The 15,072-nt window shown below is 39.2% G+C and overlaps 1 protein-coding gene across 1 annotated transcript; it reads left to right on the top strand.

Moving 5' to 3' along the window:
* Window positions 1-1,962: 1,962 nt before the first annotated feature.
* Window positions 1,963-13,190, top strand: LOC306944762 (carbonic anhydrase 3-like; the record flags this gene model as incomplete). Its single annotated transcript, XM_079533358.1, has 7 exons — window positions 1,963-1,999; window positions 2,171-2,368; window positions 6,649-6,767; window positions 8,576-8,668; window positions 9,456-9,521; window positions 11,843-11,998; window positions 13,071-13,190. The coding sequence occupies 7 exons, from the start codon at window positions 1,963-1,965 to the stop codon at window positions 13,188-13,190; spliced, it is 789 nt and encodes a 262-aa protein (XP_079389484.1).
* Between the last annotated feature and the right edge of the window lie 1,882 nt (window positions 13,191-15,072).

The following is a 15,072-nucleotide window of genomic DNA, read 5'->3' as shown; positions in this document are numbered from 1 at the left end:
TTGAAAAGGATTAAAGTCTAAGCTTTCTGTATTAAAATTGCAACAGGTGTCAACTTTACATGCCTGTCCTTGCAAACAAATGTGACATTACATTGATGACAGAGTAAAAGATTATATTTTCTTTTGCTTCAGAGTTCTTTTTTTTCTTCTGAAGTGAAAAGATGATATGATTTTCCACACCACTGTTTATAATTAACTTTCTATCATTTCCTTTTTTTTTGTTTGGTTTTTTTGTGTTTTTTTTTTTTTTTTTGCTTTGTTTTGTTTTGTTTTTGTCTAAGGAAGATAGGAGGAACTACATTTTTTAAAAGTCACATCAATAACGAGCACGTCTTTTATCTTTAAAGGTGCTGGCAGGCATAATTCTTACAATACTGTGTAAGTATCTAAGATTTCATGAGTTTCAGCCTATATTCTCTATATAAAGATGTATAGAGACTATATTAAAAAACTATTAATATAGAGCCCTATATAAATCAGAAGCAGATTCCTAAGTGAGAGATCTTTTCCTAGCTTTCTGTCAAAAAGTGGGTATCTACTTACGAGTAATCTCAGAGTAAGAAGAGTTTACTGATCAAGTTTGAAAAATCATTGTAGTGTAATTGAACAAAGTCCAAATTCAGTTATTTATTAGCCTAGCAATGTAAGTAAACCATATGTGGAACATTTATCCTCTAGACGTTTGTGGGATGCAAAATATGATCAAATTAACCTTATCCTCTGTAAATTGGACCTTCTCAAGCTTTTCCCTGTACCCCGTCAGTTCAAGCAGTTTTCAACTTGTGCGGTCTCTAAGGCACAGTTTTAAGTTCAATCTACTTTCCAGTACTGATGGGCACATGATCAACCTCACTGCAATTATTGCTAGGAATCTCTATGGTTTGCAAGACCTCTTGGCAGACTCTCAAACTTTTAACTTGAGGGATGCAGTTTGAGGTAGCATTTAGCTTGAGATAGATAGTGATTGCAGTAGTGATAACATGGACTGCCAAAGTCATGGGAGATTGTAGCGAAGGTGGCATTTGAAAGAAAAGCTTTGACATTCAACAGAAATGCAGGAAGAAAGCCAACTATCACCACTGTGATCATTAACTCTCCATCATTTGGAAAACAGCTGTTTTCCTAACCAAAACACCAATTGCTAAGTTGCTTGACGTGACAAATGCTTTCTGTAGAGGCTGAAATATCTGGCTGTGGCTGTTTCCTCCAACACCTGGCCATGTTCTACAATAGATTCAGACTGAATTTCAGCAGCCCAGCCTCAAACGCACTCCTTATTGCTAGATGTTAGCAGATGACACAGTTGCAGGGATTGGAGGATCCATGTTCTGGGCTTTGGCAGAATGCAGGATGAATGGTCAGCAAGTGTGTGTGGTTTTGTACTCATCCAGTGCAAAGCTCCTTCCATACGTGAGAAGCAAGTGGAAAAAAGCAAATGGGATTTGACCAAACAGGAAGGAATGGACTTATTTTGTAAGCAACAGAGGCTGACTTTGCATAGCAACATGATTTTGCATTCCAAGACATTTCTAAGACAGCTACAACGTCTTTTGTAGCCGTTGACAGAGGAGTATTTGCAATAACCACTTGAGACAGAACTCTGAAGCCTGCCCAGCCTCATCCACGTGCATTTCCAACCAGTGGCGCTGCCCTGAAACAGGGGAAAATATTCCGCGGGGCAGGGCGCGCTGTGAGGGAGATGACAAAAGGCCGCGTTCCACATCCATCCCTCTGTCTGCAGCTGCGAGAGGAAGGGAACGACCCCGGGAAAGCCGAGTCGCCCCTGCCCGCCCCCAGCCCTGCCCTCCTCGCAGCCTCCTACCGCCCCCAGCCCACTCCAGCCCACCTCTCAGGGCGGGACGTGGGGCGGCGGCGGGCTATAAAAAGCTTCTGGGGAGAAAGAGACGGGAGCGCCGTGTCGCTGGAGCCGCGGGGGTGAGGGGCGGGACGGGCAGCGGCAGCATGGCTCAGTCCGTGTGGGGCTACGACAGCGAGAACGGTGAGAGGGAGCGCGGGGCAGCGCGGCCCGGGCTGGCTTTGCGGTGGGCAGGGCTCGGGGTCGGCTGTCCTCGTTCAGAATGAAATGTCCGGGTGAAATGGGGAGCCCCTGGGGGCTGCGGGTCGCAGCCCGGCCGGAGGCGTTGGTGAACATCCCTTGCGTTTCCACCAGGACCTGAGCACTGGCATGAGAACTACCCCATGGCCAAAGGACAGAAGCAGTCGCCCATCGAGATCAACAGCAAAGATGTGCGGCACGACTCTTCTCTTGCTTCTTGGTATGCCAGTTACGATCCCGGGGCGGCTAAAACCATCCTGAACAACGGGCGGACCTGCAGGGTTGTCTTTGATGACAGTTTTGATAGATCAGGTCAGCTTCTGTTTTGCCTTTGGGGGGTGATTAGGAATGAAGGCTCACAAAGCGCTTGGAATCAAAGCATCCCACAACAGCTAGCCCACACAAATGAAGACTTTTGTGTAGGCAAGGGAGGTGGTCCCAGCGCTTATTTTGGTGTGTCCTGCCATTCTTATGTTGTGCAAACAGGTTGGGCAAGGGGCTGTAGCTGCACAGATGGCTCTTAGCAGATCTAGTGGGGTAGGCTCTTAGCAGCGGCCAGCATTACTGCTAACTCTTCCCTATGTAACATTCAGCATGGACAGTCATCAGATGTTGCGTAAGGTGAGAGAATTTCATCCAGAAGTATTTCATGCACTGGCTTAGACACTTTGTAAACAAAAAGCTCATACGTTGCCATCGACTTTGACCTTGATTTCTTCTGTTTGGTTCCAACCCTCACAGTCAGGTTGATGATTGCTCTGTTCAGCCATTTCAGATTCTGAGATTTTCAGTGTCCCAGTGTATTTGAGCACTTGGACACTGCGTTTATTTTTCAGAAAGACATCCCATCTATATTCATGTTCTTCTACATGCTTGACATCATCTTCAGTTTCCTCTGGCTATTTTTTCTACTTCTGACAGTATCTTTACTGTTTTACCACTAAATCACAAAAATCAGCCTTTTAATCTGGATCTTCTCTTGGCAAAAGTCACCTATAACATTTTGGTCTGACCAGCTGTCCAAAACTGTGGTTTTACTGACTGTTCCAGATAGGAGAAATGGATGTGGTTAAATCACAAATGCAGTTACCATTACCTATAAGAATCTGCAGAGAGGTATTTGCTTGAATGCAAAAGGAAGCAACAACTTCTTATAGTATCTCTTGCTGTTTATGGCCTTTTCTTGTTGCTCTACTCTTTCTGTCACTAATCGTCATTGCACAATGTGTGCAAACACTTCTGTTCCATCTCATGCATACATCCAGTCTGGATGTGGCTCTGGGCAGCCTGGTCTAGTGGTTGGTTGATCATGGCTATGGCAAGGAGTTGAAACTAAATGACCTTTCTGGCCCTTTCCAACCCATTCTATGGCCATTCAGGCCATTCTATGATTCTGTGCTGCCTTTTCCTGCATCAAAAGTCCTGAACCCAGAGTTTAGACTTCTCAAGATAGGAAGTTCTTTTAAACCCTTCTCTTCAAATTCAGCCTTTTCAGTCTGTAAAAACTCAGTGCAAATGTTGATTCTAATGCAGTAACAGCTTAACATCAGGGGAGGCTTAATATTGCATATTTTTATATAATATATAGAATGGTGTTTTTGTAATATATGTAAACATGAATGAGAAGAATATAATCTGAAATCAGGTATAACAGTGTTATTTTTCATAAAATAAAGCAGATGAACAGAGCTCAAAGCCTGCAGTGCCTGTTTAAGCAAAATGCCATAGGCGTTTGCAGAATTTTTAACAGTGTGAAATGCAGGGCTACATCTGTGTGTTCAAAAGGAAGCAACTGAATGCAGTTAAATGAAATTAGAGTTGTCATCAGACTTCAGTCACCAACAGAGTGCTATGAAAGCATTACTCCTTCTTCAAGTTTGCTGCATGCAAACAATATACCTTTATAAGCACAATCATCTACTTTGAGCAGCAGCTCCAAAACTATTCAACAAGTTCTGGAAGTGTTCAGATTCTTTTAACTCAGACTTTGACATTTGATTTGATTCTTTTCCCTGTACTTTGCAGAAGTCTGAAAAGCTATGAAGTGGCATTGTTATTTGAGAGATCAGCCTTGCATCTCTGAAGTTAGACTGTTCAAAGCTAGATTCCAGAGCTGTATCAGTACATAATTCTGAATACAAAACAGACAGCAACAGTCAAAGTGAAATATGAATTCACAGTGCCATATAATTTGAAGACATCTCAAGAGAATGCAGTATTGATCAGGCAAGAAGAAAAACAGCCACACTTACGGAAAACAGTTACTTTCTGTTGTATTTTTTCTGTGTCAGCTTTGATGGCATTTGTATTGGAAACCTGTTGTTAGTAAGCTATATAATTGTTGAAATACATCTGCGGTATTTTGAAAGGTTACAATCACTTGTTGTTTATTCTGATGAGCTCATTGTTTCCTGGACTGTTTCCTCTATTTACCATTACAGCTATCTGCTATTGTTCCACATTTCATGGATAGTATCCAAAATATTTAGGACACTAAACCATCTCTTGGTCATGTATTTTTGCAGTGCTGTAATATTCACTACTGATGTTTCTATACAGATGCTTCAGGTAAATAATAGATTACGCTTTTTCATAAAGTTTGTATAAAATCAACACCGCGGCACAAAGCCTGTGACAAAGTAAACTGATTATGAAGCTATTCAGATGATTCTGCTGTGTCTTTGCAGATTCCTAAAAGCGGAAATATTTAGGAGGCTGTTCAAGGAAGTGTTGCCCAGGGAACTGTTTTGGAGAAAGTCCCTGATTTGGTCAAGAAGGGCGCAGCCCTTGGTGTAGTCCTTCCTGCCCATCCTGTAAATCGTCTTCCCTCCATTCCCTTCCTTCCCCATTATCTCTGTTCTTTTGGACGCCCAGTTCACACATTCGTTACCTGCTACTGTTACTAACTTTCTGTAGGCTGCTGCAGAAAGTCCTTTCCTGGAGGTTTATCTGCTTGGAATCAAATACAGTGTTTGACAGCTCTAAAGAACCACAGGAAAAGTGATTTCGAAAACACATATTACCTTCTTCTGTTGACTTCCATGATGGCAACAGCTGAGCTCAGCAGGCACAAGTCTATTTTTGTCTTATCTAATGGGAAAATCTTGCATGTTGAAAAGATTTATGTCAGAGATCTGCAGACCATTGTGAAGTGCCGCTTCCATGTGCTGCACAGTATCTGAGCTCTGGAATGGGCCATTTGTAAGAAGCCACTGCTAAATAAGTTTCTAACTCTGGTATTGATTTAGCTTGTAAATGTAGGTTGAGCACCCGAATTCAGCTCCTGAAGGAAAATTCCTGCCTTGCATTGATTCCAGTGTATGGCAAGCAAGTACTTTTAAGAATCTGAGCCATGGAATTTAAGCCCTGTTTTTCCTGTGTTCAAAGACGAAGCAAGAAGAATATCTTGTGATATATTACATCTTTCACTGAAGGTTCTCTACAATAATTAGTAAGTTACGAGAATTTATGTATTAACAAACTCAAAATTTAAGAGGAGTATGTGCCTGAAACTCTAAGCAGTGCTTTGTTTCTGCCCTCCATACTCTGTCATTGGCTGGGACACATGCCAACTGAAAAGAGAAACTGCAAAGTCAAAGCTTTTGGTCCGTGCTTAGCACATCTGTATGTATTCCAACACATATGATATAAAAAATAAATTTGACACCATTGGATGCAGGAGATTTTAAATATGTTAACTTTGAACTTCAAATCTATTGTTAGAAGTTCAAACTTGAATGCAATTTAAGCAAGGTCTTCTGGCACTGCTGGTGTGAGCAGCATTATCAGCTTTCTGTGTAAGGAACCACGTTAAATTCCTGTCTTGAAGGAAGGAAAAATACATTTGAGAGCTTATCCTATAAGCAGTCCCTACTCAAAGAAATCCCCAAGCTGAAAGAGCAGATGTGTTTTGAAAGTCAGAGTTTATGTCAATTGCTGATATGTGGCAAGCATTATTTGCCTAAGAACATCAGAAAAGGTAGTTTCTTAATTTATTTCTTTGGTGTTTATGTCAATTGCAGACTAAAGGTATTGTTTGCTCAAGAATACTTTTCTAATTCATGTAAGCTCAACTTTCTTCTAATCCCTCACTGAAAAAAAAAAAAGGATTATTTTCCTGGAAGCATCCAAATACGCTGTTAACATAGTTTGGAATAACTGAACTTTAACAAGTATGAGGGTCTTACACTGTAGGTGTGTTTCACAGCACTTTTGGATTCGATTCAAAGTTCTATCTGAACCATTTTACTACAGGCCATTTTCTTGAAAAGAAACAGCTGTGAGTAGCATCTTTCTCCCTCTACATCGGGAACTGTAAGATACTTGCCAGAGGAAAGGGGGTTGTTGGGCAGCTAAGTTTTGATTCTGTGCTTGTTGAATAGCAGCATGTACAGTTCTCAATTCAAATAGCACTCATTCTGAGTTACACAGAACTCAGCTCGCTCTTACACAGTGGTGAGTATTGTGGCTTCTGCTGCGACCAGCTGGATTTACAGGAGGTGCTGCAAACCTGTAAGGTACAGGGTCCCCATTTGGTAAATGTGTGTGTGCTCGTATTGAAGGCTAGCTCTGATGCAGGTTATCACTTGCAGTGCTGAGAGGTGGGCCACTCACAGGAGCCTACAGGCTGCGACAGCTGCACTTGCACTGGGGTTCTGCTGATGACCACGGCTCTGAGCATGTTATAGATGGAGTGAAATATGCAGCAGAGGTAGGAGTTACTTTTAATAGTAGTGTTCAGCACTAACTGGAATTTGATCGTGCATCTGAGTGGATTAACAGATTAACCATTCTCCCTTACACAACTATCCTTTTTTTTTTTCTCTAAAATCTGCTTTATTTATAATTTGACCATGAAACTTATGAATATTTATCGTTGTGCAGTGGTATATGTTGTATCTGACAACAAACCATATCTTTGCACATATGCAAAGATATATGCACATATATACATGACCATTTGATTCACTGAGAAAGAGGTTTTTTTTTTTTTATTATTTCTGTAGAATGTTTTAAAAATATTTGAGACAAAGTGATACATTATTTCCAAATAAAAAGCTCTGTTTTCTGCTGATTTTTTTTTTTTTTTTGCTGTTAGTAATTTCTGCTACAATTCAAACTACTAAGTTAGTTTCAGGAGGCATTACTAATGACCAGAAAAACTGGCTAAAAGTACATTTTGATAAGCTGATGTTTAAAATTAGATCTACTTTAAAACTGATCTGGACTGGTAGAGTACCTTCTATTTCCTGAAAACTCTTTAAAAACTCTGTGTCCATTTTCAAGAAATGAAGAGAAAAGATACTTGGGTTGTTTCCAAAGTTGCTAAAATTAATGATTGTTTTAGATCCTGAAGACTTCTTCAGTTAATAAATATGAATGAATTCGCTAGTGGTGCTAGTGAATTACAAGCAAGTATTACCTTCTTTGTCCATCTCATCAGAGAATAGGCTAACAATATGTTCACAAAAAAAGACCGCAGTAATGATTCCTACCATAAATAACTCATCCTTTAGATGCAGAGCTTTCAGGGGCTCTGCGCACCAGTTATAAGAGAAGGTTCTGGCAGATATTTTACAGTATCAGTGTGCATAGACATTGCTGAGATGACTGTCAGTGATGTTTCTTGGTGTTTTCTCTTGTCCTCCATTCCTCAGCCACAGTCAAACTGCATTACTATTCAACTTTCTGTGGCTGACTAAACAAGTTCTACTTCCTCGAATTGAGACAAGAGAAGGATGCCTGGGAAGTATAGAAATATGGCCAGAATGTGGCCAAAGATGTATGGCTACTCTACCTTTATCCTTAGCAATTATATCTTTGTTCTCAAGGGAAAAGAAACAGCATCACATACTCTTTATTTTGTTGCTATTAGAGAAATAAAATACTTAAAGAAAACTGCTAAAGATTTGCGTTCAGGATATGCACCAAAATCTGACTGGTTAGTATGGTATTAAGTTCCAGACATTACTTATTTTGTGATTCCTGGGGCACCAGAGATTTTTCTGGAAGGAGATAACAGAACTTGACATGTATGATGAAAGTAGAAATGAGAAAGAAATGCCAAGTTAGAATCTCGATTGCTCTCCATTATGGTGTGCAGAGAGTAGTAAGAAATGCAAAGCAATATCAAATGTACTGGATAGAACCCAGTGCAAATCCTTGAGGTGATGTCTGCATAACCTGAAGGTCTAAAAATCTGCCTGTGTGAAGTGCATGTCAGTTGGTGTTTGGCACACTGCATGTGTGCATGTCACATGCTTGGGTTGAACTGTTTGTAGTTGGATTGAACGATGAATTTTTAAAAGGTATTTCCTTTTCTTTATGCTTCAGTTAAATGCAAAATGAGGTTTATAGAAAGTGTGAGCACATGGACACATAGGGAGATACATTTTCATGTCCCTTCCTTTACTTTCTGTGTACTGGAAACTTTTCTTAATATAATGTAAGGCTAATTAATGCAAGACTGCTCTGTTGGCAATTTTTTGCATTTACAACTGAAGTGTTATTGATTTTTAGTTACATCTGGTACACTGGAATCCAAAACACGGTAATTTTGCTGGAGCTTTGAAACAACCTGATGGTGTGGCTGTTGTGGGTGTTTTTCTAAAAGTAAGTGACAAATATTCAGTTTTTGTATATTTTCTGTATTTTCCATCTTTTACTATTATTTTTCCCTGAACTGCATTATTTTACAGGAAAACATTGTAAGTGATACACAGGCTGGTCATGTATGTCCTTGGGCCCCAGATTCCATGCCCTCTTACATTCAGAGCAAACTTCAGATGTCATTCATGACACTAGTGGCACAGTACTGAGTGAGGTAGACACAACTTCTTAGGGCACTTGCTGAGTGTCCTTGATTGCTGCTCAGCTCTGTGCTTTGATTTGTACTGAGTGAGGAGCACCTGTCAGCAAGATTATGTTGATCGATTCACTTCCTTGGTCTCCTGCTGGTCCTTACATGAGTTGGGAGCGCTCCAAAAGACTTGGTAATTGAAAGAATTGATGGTAAAAGGAGTTCATTGAATATTTTAACCTTGACATACAGCAGGTTAATAAGAATAATACAATACAGATGTTTTAAAATTGATTTTGTTTATAAACTTGGAAGGAAGAAGAAGGAAGGAATAGGAAGGAAGGAATTATCTCCTGAATAACCAAATTTTATCTGTTTTTGGAAAAAGACATGGCAATAAACTCATGTCTTTTGCATACTGTCTTCATTCTTCTCAGATGCAGAGCTACATCAATGCTTTTGGAGGTGTGTAATGTCATGAACATAGCAATAGAGTGACCCCAGAATAGGTCTTACATCAAATCTGATGTGACTGCAGATGTGCTGTGGAATATTCTGTGTCAGCAGAAAAAAATGCAGTACTTCTGCTTTGCATTACAGGTTGGAAAAACTCCTAAACCAGAAATGAAGAGAATTCTTGAAGAAATTGACAAGATAAAGACCAAGGTATCAAAACAATCTGTTGTATTATAAAGTGGTTGGAAAGCAACAGAAGCAGAAATTAGAAATTGAGATCCACTCTTTTTTGCGTTCTAGTACCTGACATTAGCGCTAGAGGTGATAGATTGGACTTTGAAGTAGGACACTCTATTTTACTTCAGTAATCATGTAACTCTTCACTTCTGTTATTATTCCTGTTGTTGTAGAGGATGTTTTTCAATCCTTGCAGGTGCTGTTGGTCTAGAATAAATAGATGCATACCTAAGGACAGAAGTATTTAAGTATGTAAAACTACAGAAGAGAGTTCTTTACAGAGAAAAATCATCACCAATTCTGTTGTTACTTGACATGATTATATGCTATAAACCTAACTCCTAGGTACACAGTGGCATTGTCCTTCATGATAAGCATCATTATTCCAATGATGCTAAAAAAGAAACTCTTATTTTATCTGATTTTGACTACAACACCAGATCACTAGGACTCAGTTTTACAACGTTTATGCACATTTTCTTCCAAATTTAGAAGAATTTTTTGCCTTTACTTTAAGCATATACATAGTGCCACTGACATGAGGATCCAAGTCCGAAATCTGTTATCTACAAACTCAGTCTTATTAGTTTTAATTTTTCAGTCTTTTCTTAGTCTTCATATAAAATTCATTTCTTTTTCCTGGAGAATAGAAGGTCATTTTTTTTTTTTTTGCCCTACCCTTTGCTCCTACTTTGTCTTCAAGATCTGTCTTAATATAGTTTCAGCATCCTCATACAATCCCTATGTCATTTTTTGGCCATTTACATGCAGAAGATTTACATGCCACAGGCGATAAGAAGCACTGTAGCACATAGTGATAATCAGGTGGTAGTGATAAATACTCCCTTACCTTCTGTCCAAGACTGCCTGTCTGGCAGAATTTGTGACTTCTAACAGAAAAACAGATACCCTACAGACATTGTATGTTTTACTTCTGGAAAAAGCAACATTCCAAGAAAAGCAGAGAAAGATGGGTACATCTACAATCATCCGCATCTTGCATTTTATTTCTTAAGGTTTTTTTTCCTTCTTATAACATATATTTTACCAAAACTATTGTCAGGACAAGTTAGTAGATGGTATCATCAGTGTACTTATCTTGCAGTGTACTTATCAATTGCTACAATACATTACAAGCAGAGGAGTTTCTTGGACACTGTGCTATATTTACTGAAAAGCACAATTTTTGGGGGGTGAAGTTATTTGCAAACTCATATTGAATTTGTCAGGAAGACATGTTCAGAGTCTTGATGTTATTCCTACTGCCAGTATTTTGTGCAATGATGTGTGGAAAAGATTTCAGCTCCTCTGACTATTTTGTATAATTCTTCATGTCTATCTACAGAAGATTGTCATCATAGAAACAGAAATTAGGAAGAATTGGTTTTGCTTTCCTAAATATCAGCAGAAAACAAAATTTTCTTACTTAGTTCTTGTTCCCATGCAGGGGAGACAAGAAAATCTGATTATACTGCTGTGGAGATATTCTCCTGAGTATCTGCTTTGGTAGGAAAGAAAAACTTTTTTGAGAAATGTTGTCTGGAATCGTTCTGGTGATATTGATCTGTAGTGGTAAGGAATTCAGGGCCCTGTACCCCTCCAGGGAATATTTCAGTTTTTTACTTTAAGTGTAACAGTGCCGACAAAAAGATTGAGAGTGTTGCCACAACAGTGTAAGTAGAGCATAATTTGGAAAGGAGTAAGATGCAGATTTGAATTCGTAGAAGTGAGGAAGAATGAATGTTGGGTAAATGCTCAGCCACTGTTCTTTTGGATAAAAATGCTATTACTGGCAGTGCCCCAGTGCTAAAATTTTATAATGTTTATAGAATCATAGAATTGCTCAGGTTTGAAAAGACCTTAAAGATCATCAAGTCCAACCACAACCTAACCATACTACCCTAACGACCCTCCACAAAATCATGTCCCTGAACACCACATCTAAATGGTTTTTAAACACATTCAGGGATGGTGACTCAACCACCTCCCTGGGGAGCCAATTCCAGTACTTTATAACCCCAAATGAATTTTTTGAGGGTGTAGGTAATAGGAAAATACAATAATTGGATATGTTTTGGTCCTGCACAATTCAGATTGTAATTTCTCTTAATTTATTTATGAAGTTAAACAGTTGTTACTAATTTCAGGACTGATACTTGACAAGAAGAAAAGGAGGTTGGTCTCTGTCATTTATCTTTACATTTAATTACTTCCTGTATAACATCATTGCTGGTGTTCTTTTAATATGTATACCCCCAGAGTTACTGCAGAGATTTGTTTTTCCTTTCTGTAAGGGGAAAGAGGCTCCTTTTCAGCACTTTGATCCATCAATTCTTTTCCCTAAATCTCGGGATTACTGGACCTACCATGGCTCATTTACGACACCCCCCTGTGAAGAGTGCATCACCTGGATTCTCTTGAGGGAGCCCATTGAAGTCAGCCCAGACCAGGTAAATTCCAACTAGTTCTGCTAATCCATTTACCAGTTCTCAATAGTCTCAAACCATGTCAGTGCGATGGTTTGCCAGCCATATTACCTTGCGTTTTTTGACAAGGAAAAGCTGAAGACTGTGAGAAATTGCCTGCTAAAAGAATTGAGCTGAATCAAACTGTGAAACTGACCTTGAGAATCAGAAGACAGAGAATGCTAAAGAAAAAAAAAAAAGTAAACACTTAGAATGAGATTACTCTTTTGCAAGGATGTTGTCCTTTAATTTGAGGCTATTCAGATTTACAGTCTAGATTATTTGTTTGTATTCTGTAAAGGTGGAATAATGAAAAGGTAGCTCTTGTGCTGATCTGACAGATGTATTCAGTCTAGCTAATTTTTTTATTCAACAGATGTGCGAAATGATGTTTGTAAGATGATTTGTAATTCAGGAATCCTGCTATCAGGATTCTAGATTGACCTCAGGAGTTGGCGTGACTATTATGGAAGTAAGACTCAAGTTCCATAGATGCTATTGTGAGAGAGTTTGTGTGCTGAAAATACAAATAACAAAATATTTAAAGCATTCTTGTTTTCTCACATGGATGCAACATGTTTTACACTCTCGTACTTTGTGAATAAAATATGTAGTAAACCTGAAATTTCAGATTAATAATCCATTTGGCATACATTTCTCTGCCCTTCCCCCCAAAAAACAACTTTTGCAGACCGGCTATTGCATCCTCCTTCATCCTGTGCACCCTCCACAAGTGATCTGACTGAAGTTCAATTCCAGTAGGGCCACAAGAAGCCCCTACTCTTGTTTCACATCGTGTGTGTGGCTCAGGACAAAATCCAAAGAATCCCAGGCAAGGATCAAATGATCTGTTGTTCTTCAGGTGTGTGGATGAAGACTGTAAAAATTCACAGAAACCGTGGTAGCTGGTGGGCTGCAGAGATCTCTACCAGTGGTCTTTACCAGAAATTTTAGTGACCATATAAAAAAATTCCTCTTCTCCTACAGTTTGTTCTAGGCATCAAGGTGCAGTTTCCAGATGAATTCACATGGATGCTTTACCTTTTCTTCCTTGCAGATGGCGAGGCTCCGTAGCCTTTCCAAGAATGGTGAGAACGAGCCCATGTGTCCACTGGTTGATAACTGCCGCCCACTTCAGCCTGTGAATGGCAGGATTGTGAGAGCCTCGTTCAAGTAAAGCCCTGTGGAACCCGAGTGAGAAAATCCCTGCATCTTAAAGCATAGTTAGTTTTTGTCCTCTACTGGATAAAGATCTGTGTTTCTCAGCTTAAAATTCTGAGTAGTAAAACTGAATCTGTCTCTTAAATCAGAAAAAATACTCAATGCAAATGCAATTACTAACCTTGAGGAGGAAATGTGAGATACATGTGTTCCTTGACCACAAGTGATTTAGCATTTGTGATAGTGTCACTTCTCTGCCATGTGGTCTTGGAAAAAATGGGCTCAGTATCAATATTTCAAACGGATTTCAAAGGAAATGTCACGGAGGCAAAAAAGTGAACCAGCACTTCAGGAAAGCAGAAGTAGCGGCTGGATCAAACAGTACATGAACAGGTTTTAAAGTGCCCGCTCCCTACAACATCCATTGTAGAGATCTTCCTCAGATATCCCATCTCCAGTGTGAACATCCAAAGAATAAATTCCTGTTTAACATACCACCTTTTTATCTTCCCTCTCTTGTTCACTGTTTGTTACCCAGGAATAGTATTCTCGGAATGCAAGTAGGCATATTCAGCTTTTGCAAGAAGAAAAAAGATATCTTGCTGTTATTACAGCATTTGCTGTCTTTGCCATGTTCTGCTGCTGCCTATTGATCTTTCCTTGTTTCACTGCTACTGTTAATTCACCCATCCAGCCACAGCACTGCTGTTGTCGTGCTGCTAGGATAGCAATTTTAGGTTTGCTAAGAGGGAAGAGCCTTACTGCTGCTGCTCTGCTAGTATGTGTCCAGACGATGCATTTTTGCCTTTGATGCTCTGCTTTTTGGGTTTTTTTTTGGCATCTTAGTTTACATATTAATGACTTCACCCTTTAGGGTCTTTATTGCATATGGAGAGAGTCTTTGCTGATGACTCGTGTCATTTGTCTTCCCTACAACTGAAAAATCACTTAAGTGTTTGTTTACTGTACCTTTGCATGGTTGGAGACGATGTGGAATTTGTTTAGATTGCTCACTTTCTAGGGAGACAGTTCAGATGGCACGTATGAAGCTCCTGGATTCTCTGTCTTCCTCCAACTCATCAATAGGCAGCAGAGAGAGTTTTTCTGGAGATATTGCAACAAACATGTTCACAGCAATTTACATAAGTAGTATGTCTATGTTTGAAATAAAGCAGGGACACAAGTGCTAAAATGAGAATTTCCCAGTTATCCTTCACGACTTCACTTTTCTCCTTTGCTAGAAAAAAAGGTTCTCCAACAGCAAAGCAACAAGTAGGCAACATTGGCCAAATTCAGTTATTACCAGCACAATTCAATGAGAATTCAGGAATAAAACTGAACGTGGAGTTTGATCCTTCGTATTTAGAAATTTTGAATTGCTGAATTCCCATTGAGAATTAATATTTCAGTTTATTAGAAGACTATTAGAAGATAAATAAGATTTATTAGAATCTTATTTGCTTAGTATAAAGCAATTTTATTTTAAAAACCAAGCAAGCAGAACTAACATATTGATTGAATCCTGTTTACAAATGTTCTGGCATTTGTCAGGTCAGTTTTTGATTTTAGATGTGCAACACGTGGAACAGCATTAATTCTAAGAAACTCTTAGGTCTTTGAACTGTACATCTCAACACAAAAATGTTCCTACAGAAAGCTCATAAGCAGCTTTCTGTTTTCTACTGCACTGTCTTACATGTAATTTTTTTTTTCACATATCCATATGCAGTTGATCTTAGTGTTCAGAAAATTTCTACACAAATAACTGAGACAAGAATTTGAGCCTTTCTACCTTAAAACCTGTTGACTGTGATGTTCTGATTTCTTGTTATTGGAGCAGTAAAACAGGATTAGTTGTCTGCACTCCAAATAACAGCTTTTGTGTCTTCAGAGAACCA

The sequence above is a fragment of the Tetrao urogallus genome, assembly GCF_951394365.1.
Source record: "Tetrao urogallus genome assembly, chromosome: 3".
NCBI lineage: Eukaryota > Metazoa > Chordata > Aves > Galliformes > Phasianidae > Tetrao > Tetrao urogallus.
This window is presented reverse-complemented; position numbering and strand designations above follow the sequence as displayed.